The sequence below is a fragment of the Anticarsia gemmatalis genome, chromosome 11 (genome assembly GCF_050436995.1).
Source record: "Anticarsia gemmatalis isolate Benzon Research Colony breed Stoneville strain chromosome 11, ilAntGemm2 primary, whole genome shotgun sequence".
Taxonomy (NCBI): Eukaryota; Metazoa; Arthropoda; class Insecta; order Lepidoptera; family Erebidae; genus Anticarsia; species Anticarsia gemmatalis.
Window position 1 is genome coordinate 12,579,177 of NC_134755.1, and position 23,824 is coordinate 12,603,000.

General features: G+C 35.1%; 3 protein-coding genes and 3 long non-coding RNA genes across 9 annotated transcripts in view; 1 reads left to right on the forward strand and 5 right to left on the reverse strand.

Moving 5' to 3' along the window:
* LOC142976512 (uncharacterized) overlaps positions 1-23,824 on the forward strand; it is a 51,614-nt gene that overhangs the window by 16,560 nt on the left and 11,230 nt on the right. The window lies entirely within an intron of this gene.
* Positions 1,968-10,460, reverse strand: LOC142976624 (uncharacterized). Its single transcript, XM_076120080.1, has 6 exons — positions 10,308-10,460; positions 9,872-9,996; positions 9,537-9,660; positions 8,455-8,619; positions 5,867-5,962; positions 1,968-2,419 (listed from the first exon to the last, which is right to left on the reverse strand). The coding sequence occupies exons 1-6, from the start codon at positions 10,350-10,352 to the stop codon at positions 1,985-1,987; spliced, it is 990 nt and encodes a 329-aa protein (XP_075976195.1). The 5' UTR covers positions 10,353-10,460; the 3' UTR covers positions 1,968-1,984.
* On the reverse strand, positions 11,260-11,944 carry LOC142976405 (uncharacterized). The gene is made up of 3 exons (XR_012959651.1): positions 11,875-11,944; positions 11,723-11,788; positions 11,260-11,369 (listed from the first exon to the last, which is right to left on the reverse strand). It is a non-coding gene; the product is annotated as an uncharacterized LOC142976405 (long non-coding RNA).
* Positions 12,571-13,651, reverse strand: LOC142976404 (uncharacterized). Its single transcript, XR_012959650.1, has 3 exons — positions 13,471-13,651; positions 13,022-13,089; positions 12,571-12,699 (listed from the first exon to the last, which is right to left on the reverse strand). It is a non-coding gene; the product is annotated as an uncharacterized LOC142976404 (long non-coding RNA).
* On the reverse strand, positions 14,063-16,038 carry LOC142976834 (uncharacterized). Its single transcript, XM_076120409.1, has 5 exons — positions 15,882-16,038; positions 15,381-15,457; positions 15,098-15,189; positions 14,748-14,814; positions 14,063-14,517 (listed from the first exon to the last, which is right to left on the reverse strand). The coding sequence occupies exons 1-5, from the start codon at positions 15,925-15,927 to the stop codon at positions 14,155-14,157; spliced, it is 645 nt and encodes a 214-aa protein (XP_075976524.1). The 5' UTR covers positions 15,928-16,038; the 3' UTR covers positions 14,063-14,154.
* On the reverse strand, positions 19,718-21,444 carry LOC142976427 (uncharacterized). The gene is made up of 4 exons (XR_012959653.1): positions 21,299-21,444; positions 20,495-20,592; positions 20,136-20,202; positions 19,718-19,891 (listed from the first exon to the last, which is right to left on the reverse strand). It is a non-coding gene; the product is annotated as an uncharacterized LOC142976427 (long non-coding RNA).

Sequence of the window (23,824 nt, forward strand, 5' to 3'; positions counted from 1 at the left end):
CAGAACTACAGCAATTTCAACACTCATACTCGTAAGGGGGCTTTTCCACGAGAGATGTGCTATGCTTAGTTACTGTGGATTCGTTTGGTATCCACCAATCATATTCATTGATGCATACAGCTGAGCACTGGGGGAAACGGATTCAACTAAGATATGTTCTATATGGAAAGAAGCGCTATAGATGTGGGCTATAGTTGCGTGTTATTCGTGACGCGTGAGCAACTCTCTTCTCACCAAGCCGCCCTCGCTGCTTCCCTTCTATCGATGTGTCGCATAGCTTGAGCTGAACATCTTTGAAGCTTATTTGCACCGCTACATAGCTTAGTATCAGCGGAAATGGTCACATAATTTCACAGCTTAAGCTTGGTTTCCACCGCGAGCGGAATAGACCCATTAATGTTTTCATTAAACAAGAGCAGATGAATACTTTGGAATTTCATTTTGGTAGAAATACAGGTATGCAGTTTGCGCTTGCGAGCTAAACCAAGTCATTAATAGGATTGGGTACGTTCTGTTTGCTTTGGAAACCGGACTATACCTATTACATAATAATTATTATTATTTAAGCTTGAACAACTTTGACATTAGATTGACCTCTAACCATAGGATATGTTACCATACTCGCAGCATAGCTATATAGCACATTTCTGGTGTAAAACCACCCTAATAGATGTGTAGTCAGCTTTATTCGGCCAAGTAAACAACATAACGGAACATTGGCTATTCCATCGTAAACACTTCTCGTTTCGTAAGTGAACTATTTTTAATGTTTGAATATAACGTTGAAGTGAATCTCGATTTTATCCAGCCATATCGTTATTCGTTTAATTTGTGAATTGGAGCGTAAATTGTCTTTAAAAGTAAGGTTAATTTTTGATATGATATTTGATGGTCGTTTTGTAATGAAGAGAAACAGGTGACTAGTGGTAGGACAGTAAAATTGTCGTACTAAACTGTAGAAAAAGTTAAATAAATTTAAATATAAGTACTTATTATTATCATATCGGTAATGTTTTTAAAAAAAACCAGGTACATTCCTATGTAACTAGCGGTCTTCTGATAAAATGTATGGATGTGAATGAAGCAAGAGAAGTTTGTAGGGATCGTAGCGGTTGGCGTTCTCTGGGTAGTAATAGGTTTCTGCTTACTCTAATGGAGAAAAGGCCTGATGTTATGGTATTTTTTTGTAATCTAAACAATTAGTTGATAATTAATTTTTAGCTTATATGAAGGAAAAACTTGGTCCACAGAGATAGAATCGATTTTTGAGCCTGAAGTTGTAATTTCAAAAGAAAATCTATCTACATAATAATATATTAATTATTCTAGACATTTAATTAGTTGCGTTATCTCTTGAGGAAAACACCCAGTTATTCTGGCTTCAGACATATAAAGGTTACAACGTATAAAGCAGTTAGTTTATGTCACCACTGCGCTAATACCGGCCAACGAAAATATATCTCTAATATACTGTGTTTATTCAACGTTTGTTTAATTAATATACTTCAAAGCATTTGTCAAAATATACATGTACTGTTGAAATTGATGGTAGTGATGTCGGTCAACGACTTCTCCTTGGAGAGGTAGATTAACCTATAGTACAAGAGAGAGAACTGAGTTCATTCATTGTATGGTTAGTGGTCAACCTAGTGTCAAAGTGGTTTAAGCTTGAAGGTCTTTGAAATGGTCTAACGACTGTTTTCTTGATTGACAACAACTAAGACCAACTTATTAGCCTCCAAAGCACGGAGACGTTCAGCTCACTATGCGGTCACCCATCTACAGAATGACCACGCTAAGGTTGCTTCACCTACTAATGGTTTACCAACCGGTTAGCACAACTAGCTATAAAAACGTAGTAACATTAAGTTTATTATTATAGTAATTTTAAGTATCAGTCCAGAGCTGCTACTAAGCCAAGTTTAAGAAAAGTATGTTAGTTAAAAAATGGAAATAAAATCAATGAACTTTCCTCAAAACTTTACTAATCTTTCTTCTCACTCTTCTGTATTTCATTAGCATTAACCGCGGCTAAATCTTCTTGAAACTTGACCAGTTTATCTTTGAACGACTTATCAATATCCTGAACTTTATTCTCTGCCAACATTCTTCTTATCAATTCTTTCATTTCTTTAGTTTCTTCTTTCTTCTGTACAGTTTTATCTTTTCGTGGTATATCTAGTACTGTGGCATTATCTTCTTTTATATAAGCATTAACTTCATCGGTAAATGTGTTGTTGTTATAAGCACATGTTCGTACTTCGTCGACTAGTTTGAAAGCATCGTCTTGTATGGATCGAATGACTTCTATAAGGCAGGCTTCGTGCATCGCTCCGTGTGCCATGAGCTTTGTGAGGCTCACTACTCCTTCGATCAGCTTGCCTGTGACGTCCATCATTGCTGATTTTATTATTGGTGACTGGAACAAGTAAATTATATTAAATATTGAAATAATATATTATATCCAAAGGTGACTGTAGGCGGAGGTATATTAGATATAATCACGTTTGGCCATTAAACAATAATATGGAACACGTTAAAAACAAAAGGGGTGCGCCTCTTTGATACATTTATCATATAAAAATATAAAAAATATATGAAATGTGGGCTTTAAGTTTAAGTAAACTTATATTATTGTAGAATAGATAGGTAATACCTTTTAATTTAAAACAATTAATGTGAATTTGTTCAATTTTATTAGTGTTAGTTTTTTTACTCCTTGCCAGCACTTGATGCAAATATACCGGTATTGCTTTTCAGATTTACATGCATAACCGTATTGGACAGAACTTTCAATGATTTTTGATTTTCTAACCTTTTGATCTCCTAAAACTAATTAAACAACTGATATTAATGATTTTCACGAATTACATTTCCCTCATTGAATTGAATTCCCTCATTAGGAACAAGTTTCCAGCATATCTATAAAACTGCCCAAATATTCCCAATGTCTATATTTATTGGCGTGGCTAGACTACTTAGTATTCCTAGCGTCTGGCACAGTGCCTACATCAATAAAACACGAACCGACCAGTGTTGACACTCCTCTCATAACATGACTTTTAATGGACATTTTTAATCTACGACTGAACTGAATTACTTTATTTCAAATTGTGAATTAATTGATGTGGTACTAATAATGTTTATAGTCAAAATTATGATGATATTTTTTTGATAAACCACCACGCTTATACATCCGACTTATTCGAAAAACAGAATAAAATATATTGTATCATCAAGACAGAGCAGCCCAAAGGCTAAGAGATACGTAGCCAGCGACGTCGCCATGGCGTCCTAGTGAGGCAGGGCTCTAAAGCGTCGTAATTTTAGTTCGAAAGTCCTGCAGATACTAATCTAAGTTTGACTGACCTTGTCACTGTTCTTTACCTTTCTAATTATTAACAACCCAATGAGTGTCAATTGACGGCTATTTGGTAGGATGCGGGTCGATTAAGGAAAACAGAAGATTATTTTGCACAAATCAAATTAGACTAGGCATAAAAACTTTAAACTGTTGGAAAAACCTTTACGGTTTACGGGAGTCCAATGAAAAACCTACACAACGGAGTACTGAAAGTTTCATTGCTGAAATCTCGTAAAAACGCGTCCGAAGTATTTTACAAACAAAATATTTGCTTCGTTCGCCGGATATGACTAATTTCTGTGCGAAGTTTACACATTTTTTACAGTTCCGACCCAAATTGAGTGTAACGGTAATTGATACTGCGATATCCGGTGCCTTGTGTTGTTTATGTGTTTCAAAACGCTATCTATAGTAAGGGATAGACCTAGTACAGATAGATAGAAACGAGCTACTTTATACCCCCAGGTATCACCCGCCTAATTTATTCATTTAAAAAGCCTAGGCTTCTTTGAGTGGTAAAATCTATCAGGCTTACCACAAACTCGCTTTAACCCCAAATTCGGTTCGGTATTAATCGGCCTAGCCGGGCAGCAAAACCGAATATATGTAGATGAACCCAATCGGCACAAGCCGAACAAGTGAGTCGATTCGGTTTTATTGTTCGATAATTATTGCCGAACCGATTATGTGTAAGCAAGCCCTGAACACCATTTTTTTTTGCCATTCTGGTATTTTATTTTCAATGTTTTAGTCAGTTGAAACACTTTTGACACTACACTGTAAACGTAGAAAATTATTTCAAAGGATCTTTACTACACAAATATGAGTTTCACAAGACTACGCGGTACATTATTTATAGAATGATATGAGCAATAACAGTAACGTTCTACTATTTGTGTATCGTTTATTTACGAATACCCACAAATTATTTACTTAACGCATCGGAATAGACGTGGAATATTGTTGCAAAAGCTTATATCTAGCGAATATGAAAATAATAGCTCGCTACATAGTAAAGCTGTAACTATGATTCACTTTACTCTGTAAGTACCAAGTACAGTCAGGAGTATAAATATATTTATACTAGCTGACCCGCGCAACTTCGCTTGCGTCACATAAGAGAGAATGGGTCAAATTTACCCCGTTTTTGTAACATTTTTTACTGGTACTCTGTTCCTACTGGTCGTAGCGTGATGATATATAGCCTATAACCTTCCTCGATAAATGGGCTATCTAACACTGAAATAACTTTTAAAATCGGACCAGTAGTTTCTGAGATTAGCGCGTTCAAACAAACAAACAAACTCTTCAGCTTTATAATATTAGTATATGTAGATTTATATCAGTTTAGCCTTTCTTCCAACTATGTTGGAGTCGGCTTCCAGTCTCACCATATGCAGCTGAATACCAGCATTTTTATGAAGCGATTGGCTTCGGCATATTTATGGCTGAAATGTTAAAATAACACACGTGCTCTATGCAACTTTTGTGATTTCATTCAACAACGTGTTAGAAAATGTGTCGGAATATTATAAAGATTCATTCAAACCCTATTTCAACCACTTACTATTTTACATTATTCTACTAATAAAATAAAAGTAATTAACAGTTTATAATGATATTTGGCCTATTTTTATACCTCTATCTTAATTTTATTTCAATCGATTTGGCAGTTCAGCAGTTAAGTCGTAACAGATAGGCAGAGTACAGACAGTCTGAAAGACTTTTGCTTCCATAGTATGAGTATAGAAAGTGTGTACTGTCCTTGAGCTTTTAGGGAAACACACTCATAAAATTAAAAGATATATTTAGTAAAAGCCAGAATTCCTAAACACATAAACCGATTGAACAATAGTTGGATATTTGGCAAAAACTCAAGGTTTCTGCTCAGTGCCAACTGCACGCGAGCTCTTCCGCTACTTAGCGTTTTATTGCAATTGTATACGAATTAATATTATGTATGGTTCATACTTAGCGTTTTGACACGTAAAGAGTACGCATAAATTTATATTTTAATCGATTATTGTTGCAAATAGCCTATAGCTAGGCAGTGCAGCACCTGCGCCAAAAGAGAAAGGGAAAATGCATGTATTGATTAGGGAACTGTAGTTTTTAAATTAAAATTATCTGCAATACTGCAAAAATTGCTAATGCCTAGCATTAAAGCTATTTGATTTTTTTAAATAAATCGTAATACTTTTGTGCCCTTAAAAAACTCAAATAATGGCTTCCATTGTCTATCTATACCATCACCATCATTTACTTTAGTTAGAAACTTTCAAGTAGTTGAAAATCATTCTTGTATCTTTACTAGACTGACTAACTCTACGAAGAAACCATCTAAAAAACAATTTTATAATAGCAGTATTCGATTAAAAACCACAAACCATTTCAGATCCCGCCTGAGGTCGCTACTGACGTAGCTATCAACTTATTAATACATTTATAATTGTGGTCAAACCGTTTAACAGTTTACCAGTTGTAAACACTTCAAGTCCTCACCTTGGAAATGACGCATTTAATGACCTTTTTCAGTGTGTCGTGGTCGTGTCCGCAAACTTTCAGTAGCCCATAAATTTCTTCACGCTGATCGTGGATCTGAAACATAAAGTTACCTGAAATTATGCTTTGATGTTAAATTATTTGATGTTTGATGTCTGTGATGCGGTTTGATTGTCGATTTTTGATATAGTGTTGTAATTTTGATTGTAAAGACAATTTCTTGGAATTATGTAAGGACTGTTTTAATTTGTATTATGCTTCTTGTTTGTGTCGGGTCAGGAAAAGGGTTTTAGAATACTCTATTTGCATAGCATTCTCTCTCTTTTGCATACTCTTTATTCACTGTACTTATATGTGACAAGGACCAACTATATGAACGGCTAAACTTGAAATTACTTTTATCCAAGTTTTCTCGAAATAAGTAGAAAGACATGAAAAAATACGAGTAAGATTTTCATTTACACTTTGTCTACTAGTATTTTCTGCCTATTCTGGACAACGGATCATATAGACATAACATTAAAAAATACTTTCTGTCTATCAACAATTAAGTTAAGTTAGTTCCATTTGTCTCCCTTCTCGTATAAGAATCGCGAAACTTACATATAGTCAATATAATTTTATACTTCATGTCTCCATACATTTGTCATCATATTTCCAATAACTAGTTCACGTGGGTCTAATTTTACCTGTTCCATGTAAATCATTAGCCGGATAGTGGGACAGCCATTCATCTCGACACTTCCCGTGTGTGGTCCAGCTTCATTCTAATTTATAACTCTCACGCTTTGCTAAATCGACTGGAAGATATATTTTAGAAGACATTTTGGAAATAGGCAAAATGTGGCAAAAATATCTATTGAAGATTATTTTGGGAGCAGGTGTCAAAACTAGACTGGTTTAAAAGGCCATATAGAATCTGTAGTCAGTTCTATGGTAATTGTATGGAAAGCGCAAAATTGAAGGCTTCCACGCAATAGCCTCTAATCGTCCGATAACGCTGCCAAAATAAGAACGACTGTGCACAAATATGAAACTAAATATTTCACTCAGAAAGTCTTTGAAAAATATATTTCACTGAAGCTGTGAAAATACTCAAGAAATTAGATTCCAAATTCTAATTCTCAGAAATATTTTAAATTTTTTCCCCGATATTTTATCCAATCATCCCTGTTATGAGGAAAAATAATTTGTTTACAATACACTGCAATTCTCCGTACAAGAAAACATAATTTTGTTTCAAAAATAAACAAATCTTCATACCACATTCCATGATTACGATATCAGGAGTGAAAGAGCGAGAGATCCGATGAAAACACTGACGTTAGAAAAAGACAGACTATTGAAGATAATGAGTTGGCCATATTTCTGATAGACCAAAACTCATGAATCTCAAGTTAGTAGTAAATTGTGATTTAGACAAAACCAAGCAGAATGTGATTTTGTTTGCATAGCAACTACCAAGAAAGATATACGTAGATATATGAACATTTATACATACATACATTCGCAAACGAGCATTTATTAATCAAAGAATGAAGCTAAATAGTTTGTTAACTTTTTCGTTTCTTCCATTTACAAAGTAGAAAATATAATCATATGCACAAAATTACTTTTATTAGTAATTTCTCTTGCACTTTATACAAGCACTTTGGTCACAAAGTTTTTAGTAATTAAACAACTTGGGACAAAATGTAATTGCATTGTCGTAACATTTGGTAGAAACGAAGGTCACGGCCTCTGCCCCTAAACGTTTGCCCAACGATGGGAAGACAGTAAAAAAACGATCAAAAAAGTGCTAACAAATTGGGTTTATGATCTCCACATAGTGACAGAAAATATATACTTCATACAATTTATATTGCTCTACTTCTGCCTACTCCTTCAACGAAAACGTAGCGTGGTATTCTCGTTCACCGTCACTAATATCGTAATGCGAAACAAACGAATTCTCCAAAACCATTTTGATAATATGAAATTGGCAATACGCCAATACGTTTTCGGGCTAAATAGATATTTCTAACATATTCGAAATATCTGAACTGATTTCGTGTTTATGCAAGTCCCAAATATGTCTATCATTGGTATTTTTGAATCGGCAGACTAAGCTATTGAGAGGTCATTGAAATACCTCTTAATACCTGTGGTACTTTTGCCAATCCAAAATTACGGTAGAATTTTCATTACGTCCTATGAAATAAAGTTCACTGCTGCGACCGGTCTGATCGCGATTAATTCAAAATGCATTTTAATGACGTTTGACAAAATGAACGGTAAAGATGGAATGGAAATGGCAAAGGAAGTTTTTAAAGATTGTACCAAGTCGCGTTCTTTGGTCTCTATCTACCCCTATGTAAAAAGGTATGATATTACGTATGAATGGTAAAGAAGGTAAAATTTATTAAGATTGTTTGTAAACTGACTGGAATATGATGACAATTGACAATGACAAATTATAAACACCGCCAAAAATACATCGCTGTAATCGAGCTGTGGGTTCAGGCAAAACATTGTCTGCCTATTCCGCTTATTTATCTATAAAGGCAACCATAAAGTATCTTCTATCACCATATCAAATATCATCTTACCGGTTTAATTCCTTCTTTGATCATGTTCTTGAGAGACATCACGCTGTGCACCGCCTGGGCCGGGTCGTGACCGATCAACGCGTATCCGCACACCACCATCTGATGAAGAGCCTTCTCCGCTAGGGCTGATGTCTGGTTCTGTTTAGCTGCTAGGCAGGTTTCCAGCTAGCAGAAAGATTATTTTTACCATTGAAAAATGTGTTTTGTAATAAATCCTGTGTTGTGTATGAATTTACAATCATATCATGGTCACAAATTACATTCAGAATCTAAGAATTTCTTAAAACTTTTTCTGGTACTGGCCTTGAAAGAATCGCTGTTGGGGTTATTGGTAATAAATACGAGATAACCAACCTCGGACTAAAGGAGCAATGGGTCATGTACTGGTTTGATCGCAAACTTATTTTATTAATGGTTACCAATCTTAAAATTGATCATACTCTAGATGATTAACTTCAACTAGAACAATGAGGATATGAACTGGATGATGTCAATATTACGGAAGCCAAAGATCTTGAAAACAGGTACCCAGTCAGAGCTCGAGAATTACTAATTTAAGATCAAAATTAAGGAAAATCAGGTCACATTGTACAAACCTTACCGGCTTACATTCAAGTATTTATGTTTAAAGGAAATACGATCAATACATTTGAGTTTATTTAGATATGCCACACAAAGTTTGCGCAACACGCACGCACTAACGCAAACACACATAAAATATACAAACTGCATGTTATTGGTGTTATGTTCAATTAGTTTTTGAATACAATGTAGGGGTAAACATGTTTTTTAGGAGCTAGTGACGTATTAGGTACTTTGTATCATTCATTTCCAGGTTTAATTTAAGGGTATCACTTTGCTTGCTTCATTCAGAAAAGCAGTATATATTTATCATGATCAAAAGTGTCATTTATGAAGCCCAGTAAAGATGTTTTTTTACTAGCATAAAAAGTTATTTAACTTACAAATTCTGATCAAGGCATAATACTTATAATTGCAAAAGTGTGTTGATATTACCTTCATAAGCTAAATTGATTCACTCATTAGTAAAAAAAACTAGCAGCTCTAAAAAAGGTAGGTACCTCTTTCTCTCCATGTAATTTGATGACATCCAGCGTTTCTTGGAGTTCACCCAGTCTCTCCTGAATGTGGGTAGTTCCGTTCTTCAGTAACAACTTTATTTTCAATAGCACCATGTCCACCGATCTGTGTTAATTTATCAGTATAAGCAACTGTATCGTAACAATAACTAGGATATGGATTGAAAAAAGGGATTTCAAAAATTTGTCAAAATGAATTTTCGGGGTCCTAATCTACACCAAGAACAAAGCAAGAACTAGTTGATTCAATAAGTGCTCTTAAGCAAAATACAATAATTTTAAATTGATAGTTAAATGAATGATGTAAAATGACTTACTTCTGTAAATCCACCTGGAATTTCCTCTCGAGGCTCTGCAGCAGATCCACACTCAGTTTCTGTGTGATTTCATCTTCTATTACCTCATCCACTTTTTCTTTAGCTATGTCTGCTGCTTTTGTAACCTGTTGATGAGACATTCACAGACACATTTACGAAACTCCAGACACAATGCAATGATTCTCACGAAATTTATTAAATTCAAATTAATGAGTGGTTTTTACCGACAAGTTCTGTATCTAAGGGAAATGTTATTAGCCAAAACCCGAGACGATACTTTGGGAACGCTGCTTAAACCTTCAAGATTTACTTAGTGAAACTATTAATACCACCAAAATAATCTAAAAATAGCAGTAAAATAAAACTAAACCATTTAACACAGCAATTTAAAACCATAACAAGAAATAGACAAATATTAATCAGAACACATACTCACCAAGACACACGAACAAACAAACAAACACCACATGACATCCTTCATATTAGTTCCGTAGATCACTTCCCAAAAAAGAACCGTACCAGAATAACTAGCACATAAATAAACTTTAATATACGTATCGAAAACTTTACGATTCGCATCGTAAAAATATATTTTATAGTTATTGAAGTGTGAATAGGTAATTTTTTTATAAGAATTGTTCGGTATTTTCTTGATGCCTGTTTTGGTTGAGTGATGTCGCCTTTTTGAAGTTATGAAGAATAAAACTGTAAGGTGACATTAATATATGAAAATAAGAGGCTTGAAAAGGTATCTTAATCGTAAAAGAGAGTTTAAAATTAAATGAGAGATAAAATAAATATAGAGAGACAGTAATATATGGAGGAGAGCAGCCAAAAACCGTTCCATTAATTTAGCATTTTGGGGACCATCTTATAGGGCTTGTTCTTGTTCACAAAGCTGCGATGCGACATCGCATCGTAAAAATCTACGAGCTCGCACAACGCATCGCAAGAACTTGCGAATTGATTCGCACGCGCATTCCCCTCACCCTGGGTGATCACCGTGGGAGACACTTTGCCGCACGAAATCGCATAGCAGCAATTCGTGTCGTAATTTTCTGCGTTGCGAATTCGCGTCGCGTCACATCGCAGTTTTGTGTACAAGCACATAAACCAGGTATTCAATGAGTACTCACAATACATTTAAATATTAGAAAACTCAAGCATACCTAGGATGTAATCACTAAAATGATATCAGATGTGTATAAACTATAAATAGATCAACTCTTCTTACTTTCCTACTTGTTCCATAAGTCACAAATTGCATCTGTCGATATTTAAATAAAACAGTTCAAATTGAAGGAGAAACAATTATATAACAAGGCACAAGTCAACATTCATATTGCTACGTAACAAGTTACAATTCACATAGAAACATCACAGTAGACACAATATGCACAAGGATTAATAAAGGTCTTCATCCCCGCCTACAGGCCTTGTCTTTAGAGCACCGACAGCTGCGAAGACGAACGAGGGTCTTGCTTTCTGATTCCTCATCCTGTATAAAAGTAATTGAAATCAGGTGTTACTGGTGGTAGTGGTTTTAAACATTATTAGTTCCTTCCTATAACTTATCTTTCGATTTAGCTCATCTAGTGAGGTTTATTTTACAAAAGTAACCATTATGCCAAATTTCATCTTAATGGGTTGAGCGAATTTGCCGTTAAAACGTGAAAACTAGCAGCATTTCTCTAACCACCTACTAAAGGCATATGTGGAGTATAACAATAAATACATACAAAGGTATACTGGTACATAGATACATACATGCAAAAAATCACGCCTTCTGCACGTATTGGTCAACAAAGACCAGAGAAAGAAATAAGTATTATTTTAAATAGCGAGACTTACTTCTTTGTTACCACAAACAGATCGACACAAATCAGCTTGGTCATAAGTTTCAACAAACTTATAAATCTGTGAACAACGCATACATTTGATTCAGTTTTACACAAACCACGGAATAAGTCAAACAAATGAAGAGAAATGAAATAAAAACATACCTTTAATTTTAAGTCGTGAAGTATCTCAGCAGCAATGCACGAAAAGTGCTCAATGTAAGCATGAGTTCTTTCTACAACTCTGAAACAAGATTAAGATATAAATGGTAACATAGACATTACTCTGTAGACGAAACCGATGATTAAGATATAGATAAGTAGTAAAATATACATTGATATGGTCAAAGCCGATACCGACGGGTTACAAAGCAAATGGCTAATTATGTGGTCGAAAGTCATATTATAATAATCGCAAGCCTCAGTAACACAATATAACAATAATTTGACCTTTCGAAATAATATGCAATTTAAGTGAAAACAAAAAAAAAATTCGTGTGCTGTCCTTGCCCGGAAAGTTCCTTGCATTCTGTCCATTGAAAATTACCAAAATCGCATTTGGTTTGCGTGATAGACTGATGTTCATATTATTCCAGCAGATTTTTGATCAGCAGTTTAATAATAATGGCTTAAATTCATGAAGCATGAATGGCTTTTTTAGTGAACCCTTCTTCTTCTTCTTAGCGTGTCGATGGTAAACAAATTATGGTATTAATATTGAAAATAGTGTATGACACTTTCTGTCTTGCTATACACTGCCAGCCCAGTATTCAGCTACGTGTTAAATTTTATTTGATCCCTAACATATTCTGGCAACATTTAATGTTAGATATAAAATACATACTTGACAATAACTCTATACAGGACACAGAGGCAACAAACGGCGTTATTATCATGATTTGTTCGTGGTTTTAGAGGCGAACTTGTAGTCTTGGCTGTACACACTACTTTCGGATCACAGTATGTTTCTGGATCCCCAAGGGGCAGGTACTGGAAAAAAGATTATGTAGATTGGTTAACCCACCTCTTATATTGTGTCGAAGGCATTTGTCTGTTCCCTTGATTGACTTGATGGACTAATAAAGAAAAGTGTTGGTTGTAGGCATAGTAGAAGCTCAACATTAATACAGGTGACCAGTGCTATTTTGAAATTTTCTCGCCAAAATCCTTAATCTGATGATAATATTACAATGAACAGATAATATTACAATGATCCTAGCATAATTCCATGATTCCAAAACCTGTCTCATGATCATATATTTTTACAGCATTCAGAATTTTAAGTATATACCACAAATGTAAAAGTACTCACCAAAACAAAAAAGGAGAGTGCAAGAACCGCAAGAGTTTTAAAATAACAAAACGTCGAACAGTTGTGATCTGAAAAGCACATAAAGATAGCAGTAGATACTATTTGAACAACAAATAATTATTGTGCATTATTATTATTTTCTACATTAAAATAGGATAAAAGAGACCTGATGATTAATTTGTAAAACCTTCTACAATGTGTAGATTTATTACGCTACCGTAGAATTTGAATGTGCATTGATTGGCCAGCGTAGTAGAGTTCAGTGTGGCACAGAACAACAAATTTGAAAGGAAAAAGCCTTGGCCCAGCAACAGTACACATAAGGATCTTTAAATTTCCAAATTTACAAGTAATATGGAAGTCTGATTCTTCATCTGATACAAGAACAGCACGAACCACGTATACTATTGCATTTTAGGTTGAATCTAGAAGTAAAATATTGTACTTACTCTGCAGCGAACAGTAGTGGTACCGGCTTTCCATGCCAACTCGTAATGTCCTCCACACTTGGTACCATCACAAGTAGCCAACTCAAAAGGTTCATGTTCTTCAGCTTAAGTCAACAGAAACATTGCTTTCTCACTAAAATTCATAAAATGTTTACCACAAGTAATTTAGCGTTTGACCAATATTGACATTGTAATTTGACATACTATGTCATGTGTGGACATCTTTTTAAATTTGACACTCCAAGAAGGATACAGACCTTTACTTAAACGTCTTCCGTACTTACTACATAAAAGTCACTTTTATTTCAAATCCTGAGAATTTCTGGCAAGAGCCTCATGTATTCATGGTAATATAGTATCTAAAATATTGGTTTATTGCCTAAAATTGGTGGTATAAGAAAGCTAACGTATCGAACAACAGTCGTTTTAATAAACTCTTGATAAATAGGTCAGGTGCGTAGTATTTGTTACCGGTGGTCCTGTATGACAAGATGTAAATGAAGCAAAAGAAGTTTGTCAGGATCGTGCCAAGTGGTGTTTTCCCGTATCGTTCTCGCCTGGCCCTAGGCTGCGCCTAACTACTTACCCCTATATGAAAGCGACATGAGAGATCTCTTCTAAGGTTACCTCTACGATTTGTTACTTTGATCTATCTAGTCAAAATAAAACCACAAAAAATCACTTCTATATTTTATGTTTCTTTCTCATACTAAACTTAGAAAAGAACGACTTCTTCTGTATCTGTACTTTGCTGCAACCACATTTGGAAGCAGTCTTCGCACCACACTTAGTTGGTGACTTGTTATTTTTGTATTTCTTGCAATCTGGACTCCCTTCCGCTGAGCACCCACAGATATGATTGGTTTTCTTAGGAGATTTGATTTGGATAGTTCGAGTAGCCATTGGTGGTGCTGGAGCTGGCGGCGGTTCTTCTACTTTGGGAGCTGGTTCAGGCGCAGGTTTCGGTTTAGGTGCTTCTGCAACTACTGCTGGCTCAGGAGTTTTGGGTAAAGTCACACAGATTTCTTCTTCAAAGTACGCGTGAAGCTGAAAGCAAGAAGAATATTGTAAGTTTGGCCTTTGGCAAGATTTTCACAGTCCGAGTGTGAATAGACCAAGCTACTACTCAAAAGTTTCGAGTAAATAAGTCATTTGAGTGCATTCGGGCACTACCAACCAATCTGTCGTGCACTCTACATGACGTTTAGCTAGCGCACTTGCAAAGGTTTAGTTAATACATTTTTGTTTGGTTAGAGGAATACTTGTTTGATACTTACTTCCTTGAAGTAATCCGAAAATAAACCACATAATTCACATGTAAAGTTTCGAGTCTCTTGTATAAAACTGTAACAAAAATAATTATCAAAGTATTAGTTAGCTCAACAATAAATCACTAAAGTCAGAATAAAAAGAAAAAAATCGGAAAAGGGATAATAAAAAAAAAACTAAGGAGTGCCAGGAATCACTACACAGGATTAATTTGGTTGCCTCGCCAAAAGAAAGCGTTACTTGAGAAATAAGAAAACTAAAGAGAAACTAAAATACTATATCAGTAGATCATGCAAAATGTCGGAACCTATATCCTAGTCTTTAGCCCTAAAACTAAACAAATATTGATATGACATACGTGTCCAAAGCCTTGCGAGTAGTTAACAAGAATCTCAATATAACATTGTTGTTATCGTCACTCGCTCCCCGAGGGTCTCCTAGTGGTAAATACTGAAAAAAAAGATAATTAATATCAAACAAAATCATAATAAAATTAATTTTACCCGTTATTATCCGATTGATGGGTAAGGGTCTTCTTCCCGTAATGAGGGAGAGGTAAGACTTTCGAGTTCCCCACGCTGGCCAATTACGGCTTGGGCAATCATAATAAAGCAAGAACAAAATACGAAAGCTTTACTAACCAGAATAAAAATGGAAAGTGCTACGGGAGCTAAAAAAGGTAGATAACTCTTTATTCTGCGGGTGTAGTACCGTACATCTGAAAAGCAAGAAAAAATTGACTGATAAGCAAGACTGTACATTACTGGACATATTGGCAAGAAAAAAAAATCACAAAGATTAATCACAAAAAATTCAAAAATAGATGCCTAATATCAGCCTTTTTTGAGGAGGTATGCAAGATAAAAAATAGTAGTTCATACGGTAAACATCTTATTGAAAGTTCTATTGTATACATTCGAATCAAAGAATACTATACAAACCCTGTAACTTATCAAAATTAAATAATATTTTTTACAGATCCTATTCTAGCTTTATGTTATGTAGTTAGAGTTATTTATAAGACTAGGTATATCATTTCACAGTGCTTTATAATTTAGGCTTGCTATGAAATTGTCAAAGCTGGTGCAGGGTCACGGCAAAAGCCCTCAAGTTAAATACTTACAAATAGATAAATACGTTACCTCTATAACTAAGTCCGGGGCGAATGTAACAGAGGCATCTTTCCATGTCAAGCAGACCTACCCACAACACTTCACGTTCCTCGTCGAACCATTCTTAGCACGTCTCATGTTTTAAACTTTTATGTTCATTTTTAAATCAAATATTGTATCTACTGATAATTTTTATAGCATTTTGACATGTTTATGTCTTATTGGCGTTTCTTGACTTTATTCTGGATGCGTTCTTGATTTATTAATTGGGTTTGTTATTCAAAGGTTGTATAGTTCTGTTGTCTAGTCTTGCATATAGAAAACCTAGTTTGATTACAAAGCACGCATTGCTGGTAGTCAAGTTACACGAGGTCACCTAGTCAACCAGTTTTTATTTCGTTCACCCAGAAGCTCGAATGTAATGTAGAGCAACTAGCATTGCTCTAGCCCTTTTAAAGTTATTTTAGTTATTATAATAAGTATTTTTTTATCTCTCGCCAACTATAGCATGGGACTTACTTTGTTAACGGCGGAACGTGGCTGTATTCCATACACCTCTTATAAACTTCGGCTATTCATTCTACATTGGCCTGTGTCCATCTATCGCAGATGATTCAGGTGGCGTCAAAAAGAGGTATATATAACAAGCATGATATTATGCGTGTATGTATAAATTGAGTTTGTCCTGTCATACCTACTATTCTAACGCTGGTAGGTTACAGAACAAAAAATAAAACTACATTTATCCATTGCACTATTATTTACTATTCAAAATATTATTACCAAGTAAAAAAAGCTACATCTCATTTTCTGCGACACCCACGGACACAGGGTCGTGTTTCACCATCTTTCGCAGGACAGCCGGTACAATCAGGTCTTGGCTGTCGGACATCTACATAGTTCACACGTCTTGGTATCACCTGGGTGGTATGCTGGCACCGCACTTGCGGGCAGGCAGGTGGGCTTATAGCTCTGACAAATGCTTGATTAATATCAGATAAGGTTTCAGCACTCTGTTCTGTACTGGTCCCTATTGTACTAGTAGGTTGTAAGGTTAGCTTCAGACCTTGTGAAAAAGATTCCGTATGGTTGTGGCAATGATGGGACATGTTTATGTTGGGTCTTGTGGAGTCATTTTCTTGAGAATTTGGTTCTTGATGTGGCTTTGAGTGTGGTTTCCATTTTTATTGGGTATATATCTGTGGATAGAAAGAAATGTTGTTAGAATATGAGTTGAAATCGTCATTAGGTATACAGTACAAGGAATATTTGGTAGTTGGTTGACGTTAAACCAAATTAAATAAATCCATTGCATATTTTTTATACCTATGAATGAGATGATCTTGGGTTCGATTCTTGCGTCGGGCAAAGTACTATTGGTCTTTTCTATATTATATTAAAATACTTCTGAATAGGAGCCTAGAGTTGCTTAAATTGTTACAATGGCTGTTACTTTTAATTCTCTGCCTACAACGACGTACATAACAGGCGTGATAATATATTAAGTCTACCAGTACTTACTTTATCGCCACACTCAAAGAAAATCTCCCATGACTGATTTAATGACTGACTGACTGACGTAGTGAGTAGTTTCGGATACTACTCTGAAAATAAATTATTTAAATTTTATGAGTATTCTATTAAAGCTTATTTGATGAAGCAGAAGTTTAGAAAGCTATATTATAAGCACACAAAGTACTTATTTAAATACAAATTATTAGAGAAGAATGTAGGAATACTTTTTCAACATCTTATGTAGGATACACAAAGTCGGACGATTATTTTTGGTGTTGCAATACTGTGTCTCTTCTATACTCAGGAACTGAAAAGAAAATTAAAGATTTTGGGCTCTCTCGACTTGTATACATATAATATTACAATGCGACAGCTTCTAAAACGTGATTCAAATGCAATTTGATCGAAACGCCGGGTAACCAAATGAGGGACCCTATTCTTTAAAATATTGTATCGCGTTTAAGACCCGTTTCATCATAATAATGTCAATACAGAAATGTTTGTATCATATAAGACAAAAAGTAAAAGTTTAAAAAACAGGGTAAGGCAAAATAAGTACATTATTATTCAAATAAATTTAACCCATTACTGACCCACTGTTAGGCAAGAGTCTCCTCCCGTAATTAGGGAGGGGTTAAGGGTAGCTCGGGTTGGGACTTTGCATTCCTTCATGAACTCTGTTAAAGAACTCTCAGGAAGCAATTCTTGCTAATATCACAAATGTGAAACTTTTGTTTGTACTTCTTTTATGTGAATACGGCTGACCAGATTTTGATGAAACTTGGCAGAGGATGGTCTATACCACAGGGCAAGGGCAAGACATACTCCTTCAGAAATTACTCACAAACCAGGCTGCGCGGTTAGCCACGTAGTTATTTTATTATAGTTTTAGATTGTCTCCTTGTTACTATGAAAGATACTAACCAGTATGACAACAAAAAGCGTCAGAGGTCCTACGTATTTCACAATATAATTTTTAATTCGGCTCGGTGGTTGTCGAACTGCTAAATTACTGTATCGTTCTGAAAAAAAAATGCAGTTTCAAAGACCCAAATGTTTATTGGTGTATTTCCACGGAAGCAAAGCCCGGCAGTGTGAAGTGTAGAGGACCGCCATTAACCAATGACACTGTTTGCACTATAACGCGACGAAATGGAGATTTTGGGCGCTGTGATTGGTCGACTAGCAATCCAATTCGCTGAGCTCCACTTCAGTGAAAAGACAGCCTAACTTCTTCTAGTTCTGATCATTTAATTACGTCAAAAAAATATAACACTTATAAATTGAATAAGACATTCCACCAAATCACCACCCAAGATGAAACCAGTTTAAGACATAAACCTTCTAATTCATCAGGACACCAGATCGGGTCGGCAGTCATGTTCCAGGTCCAGGGTCTACCTGCACCACGCTCTCTTCACCAGCACACTTTTAATACCCCTCATTTTCTAGTTCTTGTATGCTGAAGGAAGGAACTGCAGATACCAGTAATTTTTACAAGCGAACATATTGAAATTGTTGTATTATTTGGTTTGAAAAGAGTTTTGGCCAGATTTGGCATGTGTTTGAGTAAGTACTTGTCAAATGCGTTCTGAAATTTGAGACTCGAGAATGACGCTGACGTTGACACTTTTACAACCTTTTTTGAGCATACGTTCGTTGTTATTTTAGCTTAAAGATAAAAAGTTTATTTCCACAAAAATTCAAAAGATACATGACTTTAACAGTACGTCCCAAACTAGGCTAGGCCTGTATCTTGGGCACCTGGCACAAGTAACCGGACAAAATATTATGAAACTAGAAAATCTTTATACAGGGGCCTATTGAAGGCAATGATTTGAGGTTGTTTCTTGGTTTCGAAGTCAGGAACATTTTGTTACGACTATAACGAATGTATGAAATACCTATTGCCTTAATATGTCATTTGCATTATTCCCTTATTTCTGATGCTATGTGTGGTCAACATCAAGGTTTCTGGAATTTAAGAGCAGGTTTATAATTTGTGAGGAATTTATTTATTGATCAGAGACTGTAATTGATTTCGTAGTCCGAAGTCGTCCAAAATAGTCAGTCCATCGAGTATTTTATTTAAACTGAATCGATCGAAGTTACATAGAACTTTGGGAAATAGTATTTCCAGATAGATGGATTTTTCTGTATGTCCATGCTACTGGCCAAGTGAGATTGGCTGAGACCGGCACCCTACAGCATTGGTACCACAAAATTATTGCAAGTTGTTATCATATATTATTCCTAAATCCTCCACTTGGTGGAAAAACTGATATTTTGATGGCTTCAATAAAACTACAACATCCAGTTACAAAACTTTACTGTTTTTTTCTTTTCGGATTATCACAATTGGGAGGACATGTATGGCCTTTCGCGGCACATTTGGCGCAGGACTTGAGGGCCTCAGTGTCCCCTTTCGGTTGAAGGGCGTGAGCATCGTGAGCCTTTTGTATTTCATTGAGGATATCTTCCCGAGTCAGCCCTCTGTGGTCTACGGGAGTAAGCAATGTGCAGCTCTGAAAAGAATACAATTAAATGTTAATAAGCCAGTTTGGAGTAGGTACTTTTTTATTAAGTTCGAACTTATGATTTTAGATAATGTTGTTGGTTACTCGTAACTAACCAGCCGGACCTTTTTGAAATGTATGAATGTGAATGAAGCAAAGGAAATTGGTAGTTAGTGAAGACGTGTACTTTGGTCATTGTTGTTATGGAAAATAGCCGTGATTTTATGTATGTATGTTAGTTACCGGTACTTACATCACTTACGAAATTGAAAAATATCCCCCAGAGTTTTTGAAAGTAACATATTGTTGCTTGTATGATTCTGAAATAAAATAAAAATAACTTGAAAAGACTGGACTTTTTAAAACCTGTCAAAACACATAAAAAAAGTCCACCACCACATATAAGTTAAAATGGTTTCACATAACGCGTTTTACCCGCGACTTCGTCCGCTACCTTCCGAATGCGTCATTTTCCTGGGGTAAAAAGTAGTCTATGTCCTTTCTCGGGTATCAAAATATCTCCATACCAGATATCATGAAAATTGACAGACAGACAGAGTTACTTTCGCATTTATAGTAATAGCATGAATTTATAATATAAGTATGGATTACCTGACGATTGCTTTGTGGGACACACATAGGAACCAGGTGACAATATTGTAGCCATTAGGAGACAAACAACGCTCTGCCGGATCCCCTAGTGGCAAGAACTGAAACCAGAATCACAGTATTACTTATCTCCATACAAATATCTAGTACTGAAATATAGAACAAGTCAAATAAAGTAGGAAAAGCTGGGACACGACAATAGTATCTTAAATAATAGCCGAGAGTTAAGCAAAGAAAGCCTTTTCAAAGTTGTAAAGTTCTAAATAAATTTCTGGATAAACAAAATATGTCTGGAATCTGAAATGGGATGGATCTCGCTAAACGTTTGGTATGATGTCGATATTTCGCAATCAGAAATAATATGTTGCAATAGTTAAAGTACTCACACTTCCTATAAATTGACTAACGGGAACCATTACTTTGATACATTATAATTATTTTATATTATGTATTTGAGTGAAAATTATACAGTATATTATAATAATAATCATAGATACAAATGTAGAAGGAGCTTTAAGTATTAATATTATAATTGTTATAAAATTGTTTTGTTTTTTTTTTGTTTTTTTTAAAGACAACTCCCGCACTAAGAATTGCTCTTGTGTCGCGGGGACTTTTACAAACATACAAATAACGGACACAAAGTACAACCAGACCCGAAACAATTATTTGTGGATCGCACAAATAATTGTCCCGTGTGGGAATCGAACCCACGACCTGCCGACGCAATGGTAGCGGCGTGGTGACCTAAACCACTGCGCCACGGAGGCAGTCAAATAATAGTATGATAACATTGTTGGTACTAACATATGCGATGGCGAAGAATGCGATCAACAAGACATACTTGGCTATTCTCCAGTAATAATTGTCATCGCAACAAGCTGAAATATGTATTTATATTGAGTAAATTTTAATATTTATAATTCTAGTAATTATTTCTATAAACATATCAATTACTTTCCACACAATTCTAACACTACTTAATTTCACGCTACAACTTTCACTCTGGAATTTGGGATGCGTATAAATAAATAAATAAATATTATTGGACAACTCACACACACGGTCATTTGATTCCAAACTAAGCAGAGCTTGTACTATGCTAACCAAATAACTGATAAACATACTTATATACTTCTAAATACATGCTTATATAGATAAATTGACATCCAGGACATTAAGGACGTTTTAAACAGCTTTAAAACGCTAAAAGGCTTTGAATTTTAACAATATCTTCTTTTCTACGAATACCTAATCACATATTATAATACGAATAGGTTTAAAACGGATTTGAAGTCCATTTAAATCCGCCATTCAAGAAGGTATATATTTCATACAAACCATTGCACCTCCTTGTGAAGGAGTTCCGGGGACGAAGGTAATACATGAGTAGATACAACAAATTCTTTCATAGGCTCCGTCGATTGAGATCTGAACATACCGATGTTATCTTCTTTACCTCTGTTCATATTCTTCTGTTTTATTGAGACCAAGTTCTGTATTACTTCTTGTCCGAAGATTTGTAGTTTTGTCAGTGTTTGGCCATGATTTTGGTGTTCCAGATAATTCTATGGCTTTAGTAGAGGATTTTGCACCTATTGTAAATTGTGTGGCGCTGCGGTGAATTGTGAATAAAATTTTGGTGTCGGAAGTAGTCAGTTTTGCTTGTGACGGCTAGTTAATTGACATCTCTTTGATAGAAAAAAAATCGAATTCCTGTAATTGAAATAGGTTTGATAGGTACTTAACATTTTTCTTTAATTCCTTAGTAAGTATAATGTAGACTACTTGCTAGTTAATATCTTACATTTTATAAATAGTTGCTTTTTCATTAGCTAGTGGTTATTCTATGGATTAAATCATTAGCGTCAATATGTTTTGGATCATATCTTGGACTTTACGTTCCTCGAGGTCTCGGCACAATAACTCTAATCTTACCGACAGAGTCTGTTCTTACTGTTCAAAAGAAAACAAAATTTTTAAAGATTATTTTATTTATGCGCACTTTCTGCAGGGCAAGATTTTCATCAGAATTTAACAGCTACGCGTCCACTGCGTCGGCATTGAAACATACGGACTGTAAGGATTTGTTGTTATGTATTCATATATTTAGTACAATCGCAAAAGATTGTACCATAGAAATTTGTTAAGACAATAGTCGCTTAACAAAATCATATTCTGAAAACCTCTTACGCAATTTTAATACAGACCTGAAAAAAATCAAGTAGATTTAGTAAGAGAAAACATTTTAATCAATGTCAAATGTTATCTTCACGGATTCATATGCTTCAGAATGTAGAAATTCGAAAGACTAAATATGTTTCGCAACTTTATTACCTCACTGTACATCGTGTACAGCATCAGTATAGCTGCACCAGAGTCAATACCGAGCAACAAATCCTTACGGTCCTGAAATTCCCATTTCAACCCAATGGACGCGTTTCTCTTAATTCAGTCAATCACTTTCAGAGCCTCCTATATAACCTTTATCAGATTGAGGGCCCGAGTTCCGTCCCTTGTCGGTACTGGAGCTAGAACTGAGCCGTTTACTGCTGCTTGTCCTTTTTGGAAAGCTTGTTTTGCTCTGTGATATCCTTCTAACTTCTGATCCGTGTGGACCTACTGCAGAGAATTTTTCACGTAGAGATGCTCCGGTTAGGTCGTTTTGGAAGAAGGAAATTAACTGTGGAGAAATAATATTGTTTTATAAATCTATTAAAGAAATAGTAAACAATAGTAGAGGAGAGAGGGGAGAAGAGAAGAATAGATAAGAATTATTAAAGGCTACAGTCGCAGTCGTCATCGATGATTGAAAGAAAGATGATATGATAGGTTGCTGCGACAGGGATAGTAAACAATCCAAGATCTTGGTTTGCAAAGGCCCGAGATAAATAGCTTTGAAACTTAAATAATGGCTTGAACCGGTATCGTATACTCAGATTATATTCGTCTTTTGACTCAAAATATTAGCTACAATTGTTGTTGTTGCTCAATATATTATTTTCTAGCAGATTGTGTTTAAAGTAAAACTCACATCATTGACGAAATCCGTCAAAATTCGGAAAATTTCTTCAAAAAATTTTAAAATCTCGGTACTAATTCTGTAATAATCATTAGAAAATATCAAAATTTTACAGAAATTATTATTAGTAATAGAGCTAATTCTCATGTTACATCTTCTACAATAACATAAATATACCAAAGAAAATAAGTAACGTTTCGATACCTTGGAAAGGGTTTGTACAACATACACAAAAACTTAACAATGACATTACTGGATTGGCTGGAATCACATCGTTCTTTTGGGTTGCCTAGAGCAAGTACCTGAAACAG